The sequence below is a fragment of the Monoraphidium neglectum genome (genome assembly GCF_000611645.1).
Source record: "Monoraphidium neglectum strain SAG 48.87 unplaced genomic scaffold scaffold01544, whole genome shotgun sequence".
Lineage (NCBI taxonomy): Eukaryota > Viridiplantae > Chlorophyta > Chlorophyceae > Sphaeropleales > Selenastraceae > Monoraphidium > Monoraphidium neglectum.
The window spans coordinates 1-4,437 of record NW_014012084.1 but is presented as its reverse complement, the minus strand read 5'-3'; the positions used below and the strand labels follow the sequence as shown (position 1 = coordinate 4,437).

The 4,437-nt window shown below is 66.8% G+C and overlaps 3 protein-coding genes across 3 annotated transcripts in view; all 3 read right to left on the bottom strand.

The window, feature by feature from the left end:
* The window catches only part of MNEG_8243 (hypothetical protein), a gene marked incomplete at both ends in the record, with an annotated part of 2,492 nt that extends 1,603 nt beyond the window's left edge, over positions 1-889 (bottom strand). Inside the window, 3 exons of the mRNA XM_014043285.1 lie at positions 167-220; positions 442-514; positions 783-889. Coding sequence (XP_013898739.1) covers positions 167-220; positions 442-514; positions 783-889 — 234 coding nt within the window. The remainder of the gene's footprint in view (positions 1-166; positions 221-441; positions 515-782) is intronic.
* Positions 890-1,635: 746 nt separating this feature from the next.
* MNEG_8242 (hypothetical protein) lies at positions 1,636-3,189 on the bottom strand (the record flags this gene model as incomplete). Its single annotated transcript, XM_014043284.1, has 3 exons — positions 1,636-2,508; positions 2,664-2,754; positions 2,933-3,189. The coding sequence occupies 3 exons, from the start codon at positions 3,187-3,189 to the stop codon at positions 1,636-1,638; spliced, it is 1,221 nt and encodes a 406-aa protein (XP_013898738.1).
* A 346-nt stretch (positions 3,190-3,535) lies between these two features.
* On the bottom strand, positions 3,536-4,405 carry MNEG_8241 (hypothetical protein; the record flags this gene model as incomplete). Its single annotated transcript, XM_014043283.1, has 1 exon — positions 3,536-4,405. A coding segment is annotated over one exon (870 nt), but the record flags the coding sequence as incomplete, so codon positions are not given.
* Positions 4,406-4,437: the final 32 nt, after the last annotated feature.

Genomic DNA, 4,437 nt, shown 5'->3' with positions numbered 1-4,437 from the left:
GTCGGTGGGTGGGGCGGCGTTGCAGGAGCGGGCTTGATGGGTACTAGGAAGGAGGGGGGGGGGGGGCGGGGCGCACAGCTGTGTGGGTGCCCATGGAGTCAGTCACTGGGCAGTCGAGGCCAGGGCTGCTGCATTTCAGCCCTGATGCAAAACCGCCATGACCCACTTCCTTGGACCGCACCGTGTAGTAGCCACCAGTGGTGAGGATGATCTCGCCAATCTGGGGGTCCATGCAGGGCGCGGGGTGTGGGCATGGCAACAGGGCAGAAGCACGAGAGAAGACCGCCCCGCCCAGCACCAGCAGCTGCGTCGCAGCGCCGCCCGGCCCATGCAAAAAGCAGGCGCGCAGGCGGACGCGCTGCGTGGCGTGCTGTATTATCCACCTCGCTGTGTGCCAAGTGGCCCGCGTGCGTTTGTGTCCGCCAGCGGCCTGTTGCTCACCGGGCGAATGCGCACGATGTCAGTGTTGACGCAACGCAGGGTCACCTCCCCATTTTTGGGGTTGGTGTCCACCCTGCAAAGTGCACACGGGTAAATGCGGTGCGTGGGTAGGTAGATGCGAGCTGAGTGGGCCCGGTCGCTGGGAGTGCGGCCATGTTGGGCGGCGCCGCTGATGTTTGCAGCCGCTGATGTCGGCCGACGATTTGGCACCTCGGACCTGCCAGTTCAGTCAAGTGCCACTACAGCCGGCACCAGCGCATCAGTCGGCCAACCCAGTCGGCGCAACATGTCGGCACGCCTGCTGCATGTGGCAACGCTTCCCTCGCACACAGCCCACCCACCAAAGCTTGTTTCTGAACGACGTGTAGCCTGGCAGCCCGCCGATAATGGGCCTGTTGGCCAGGAACCCCGGGGGCTTGGGCTCAAAGTAGGGGGTGGGGGCAGCCATGGCGCCGTCACTTGCACCAGTGCCGCTGCTTCCACTTGCGGCACTGGTAGCGGTACTCGGGCTGGTGGAGCTGGTGCCAACAGTGCTGCTGGTGTTGCTGCTGCCTCCCGCAAAATCGCTGCTGCTGCTCGGCGCGTTGTGCGGCGCGCCACTCGGCTTGTACTCAGCCGCAGCTACGTTGAGCTGAGTGCCCCGGGCTGGTGGGTGTGGACCTCGTGCACCTGAAAATTTGCGATGTGCGCGCTTGCTGAGCACGATCTACGAATGGCCTCGAAGGCAAGCCTGAATTGATGAGTAATGCATTTCAATTGATCCAATCCCTCTGGGCTTACCGGTCGTGCTCATTGGCTTTCACCGGATTGATCTACCAGCAGAGGTTATTGAAGGCCAGGTCCCAGATTTGATTCAGGAAGTAAGATCGATGACAATGCTCTTTGGAGCGTAATTAAGGACTCCTGTGCACTTGAGGCCGCGACACCGCAACCCCTCAGGCTGCCCAGTACGTGCTGTGCCTGCTTCGCCCCGTCGGCGGCCCGCCTCGCTTGCATTTTTGCCTTGGCAAGCGTAGTGTTACATGCATGTGTTTGCATGGAGCCGTGCGTAATGACTGGTATGAAAGCTGCTATGGACAACCCTCTGAACACACTGTCGCGCGAGGTGGGAATAAAGCGAGCGGTAGGGACAAGCACACATGGAGGAGGAGGGGGGCCACAATTCTACATGCTGCGCGCGACACACCTGTCGCATCACCCCATCTGTATCGACTCTGCTATACTGTTGCGGCACATGGGACACTCGTTGCTGCCCGCCTTGACGTCCTCGCAGCAGTCGCTGCACAATACCACGTGGCCGCAGGGAACAAGAACCGTGTCGCGCGCGGCCGCCAGGCACACCACGCACGCCTCGTCATCGTCCAGGTCATCGTCGTGCATGCCCGCGCGCTCTGCGGCTGCCGCAAGCTGCCGCGCCACGGCCGCCGGGTCGCCGGCGCGCGGCGCATGGCCGTGGTGGCCGCGGCTGTCGGCGGGGCCGGCAGCCCCATACCGCTGCTGTGCTGCCACGGCGTGAGGTTGGTGCTGCTGCTGGTGGTGCTGCGGCTGCTGTGTGAGCAGAGACGCCCCCGTTGGCCCTCCCTGAGCGGATCCAGGTGGCATCGACGCGCCAGCCCACGACGGCGCGCCAGCGCCCGCCCCACCGGAGACCCTCGGCTGCGGCGCCTGCCGTGCCTGCTGCGGTACAGCGGCGGGCCGCGGGACCGGCTGCGGCGCTGCGACCGGCAGCACGCCTGCGGGCACGGGGGCGCCGCTGTATGCCTCAAGCACCGCGCGTGCGCGCCCCGCGTCCCCCGGCCCGCGGCTCCTCACGACCATCCCGTCCTTGTAGGCGCAAGCGCTGCCGTCGTCAAAGCGCAGCGTCCAGTTGCCCGTGTGCACGCCCCCGCCGCCGCCGGCGTCCAGCGCCATGCCCATGGCCCCGAGGGCGTCGTTCATTGAGAGCAGAGTGGTCTGGGTGAAGTAGCCGCCGGCGGTGAGCAGGACGTCCCCGTTGGGGCGGATGCGCACGACGTCGGTCTTGTGGAAGCGCAGCACCACCTCGCCCGTGGCGCGGTCCACAAACACCTGGGGGAGGCGCGTGGAAGGGAGGCGGGGCGCGGAGGGGGCTGGGGGACTGCAGGTGAGGCGGGGCTGCGGGGGCGACACGACGGCGATGGACAATGGTTGTCGATGAGGGAGCCTGTCCCGCAGGGCCATGAGCACCCCGCGCTGCTTCGAACCTGCCGCCCGCTCGCATTGCCCCATATGCGCGCATGCAACAGCATGTGTAAGCTTGCCTTTTGGAACGCGCGGTAGTAGTCGAACACGCGGCTGCAGGGGGATGCCACGAGGCCGGAACGGCACACGCGGGCGAGGGTTCAGTTGCCAGCAGTTCAGCAGCGACAAGCTAACCCCCAATATCCTGACTGGCTCTCCGAGTTGGCCAGGCACCAAGTTCAACCGGCGGATGCGTGCTGAGGTGCATGCTCGCGCAGGGAGCGCGACTCACCTGTTCGCTCCCGAACCGGATGAGCTGGTGCGCAGCGGCGCACTCCCGCTAGGTGCGCCGGCACTCTGGACGCCAACGCGCCGTTGCCCCGCTGGCGCTGCCCCCGCCCCGGCAGCGCTGTATCCCGAGGGTCCCGCATGCTTTTTCGCGGCCTGTTGCTGTTGAGGAAGCTTCTTTGCCTGCTGAGCTCGCGCGGCCACCGTCTCGGGGTCGTCCGCATCCCCTAGCAGGTCGAACAAGTTGTTATATCCACTCATTTTGTTGCGACTAGTGTCAAAATCGGTCAAACGAGGCCCAAGATCAGACACCGATCTCCAGACAAATCCCCTGTTCACTATGCCTGCACAGGTCCCCTGAAATCTGGTGCGACGTGCCTACAACGCGTGATATCGCGTAGCCTGATGCAAATGGTGGCTGTGCAGGAAGTTGGGCAGGCGGTTTCGGTTGTGCTTGCAGGTCAGAAGCTGGCGAGGGGACCCTGGCCCAGCCTGCGAGGATCCTTATGATTGTGCAGGTGCTTGGACGCGCGAGCCAGCCAATGCCAACAATCGCACATCTTAGTGGCAGTTGGAGGTGTGTGTACGCGGGTGGCGTTACAACACTTCAGACGCGTGGCTTTCCCGGTGTCTGGGTGGCCGCCAGAGGCGCTGCAGCGGCGACGCTGGCGATGTGTGGCGACATGCTGCTAGCACCTGTCGCCGGTGGTGGCGGCGCAACAACGCACACACACCGCACCTCGAGACGCCGCACGTCCCCCTCTGCACTGCCTGCCGCGCACTCGACCGACCCTGCTGCTGGCAGCCCGCCGCGCAGTGTACAGCGCAGCATGCACTCCACTGCCTCTGGCAGGCCCAGCAGGGCGCCCACGCCTGCGCCACCACCACCCACGGCCGGCGCACCAGCGCCCGCCGGCGCCGCCGGCACGGGTGCTGCGGCGGCCGGCGGTGCGAACCGCACGGTCACGGCCCTGCGCTCCCCAGGCGGCGCCGACTGTTTGAGCGGCTCTACGACCGACCACCCCGCCGCCTTGGCGGCTGCCGGCAGCTCCTCCCACACGACCTCCGCAGGCGCCCCGCTGCCTCCGCTGCCCTTGATGCTTCCAAACTCCATCGCCGCCACAGACGCCTGGCCCGGCGCCACAGGGCCTGGAAGCCGCAGGAGCAGCTGCCTCGGCGGCAGCTGCGACGCTGGGGACGCTGGCGGCTGAGCGCCTTTCTGAAGTATAGCGGCCGGGGGCAAAGCCACCGCTGCTGTGGCCGGGGCGTCTGGGGCAGCCGGCGGGTAGCTGGGTCCCGCCAGGAAGGCGCCCTCGCCCCACACCCTCCCCTTCAGGGGGACCAGCAAGCGCTGCGACTGGTTGGCCACCACCACCTCCAAGGTGTCTGACACGTAGGGACACACCGGCGCCGGCGGCGCCAGGCTGCCCGCCACCGCCACAGCGCCCCCGGCCCCGCCGCCGCCACCGCCGCGTCCCTTGGTGCCGGTCGCGGCCGCGGCAGTGGCTG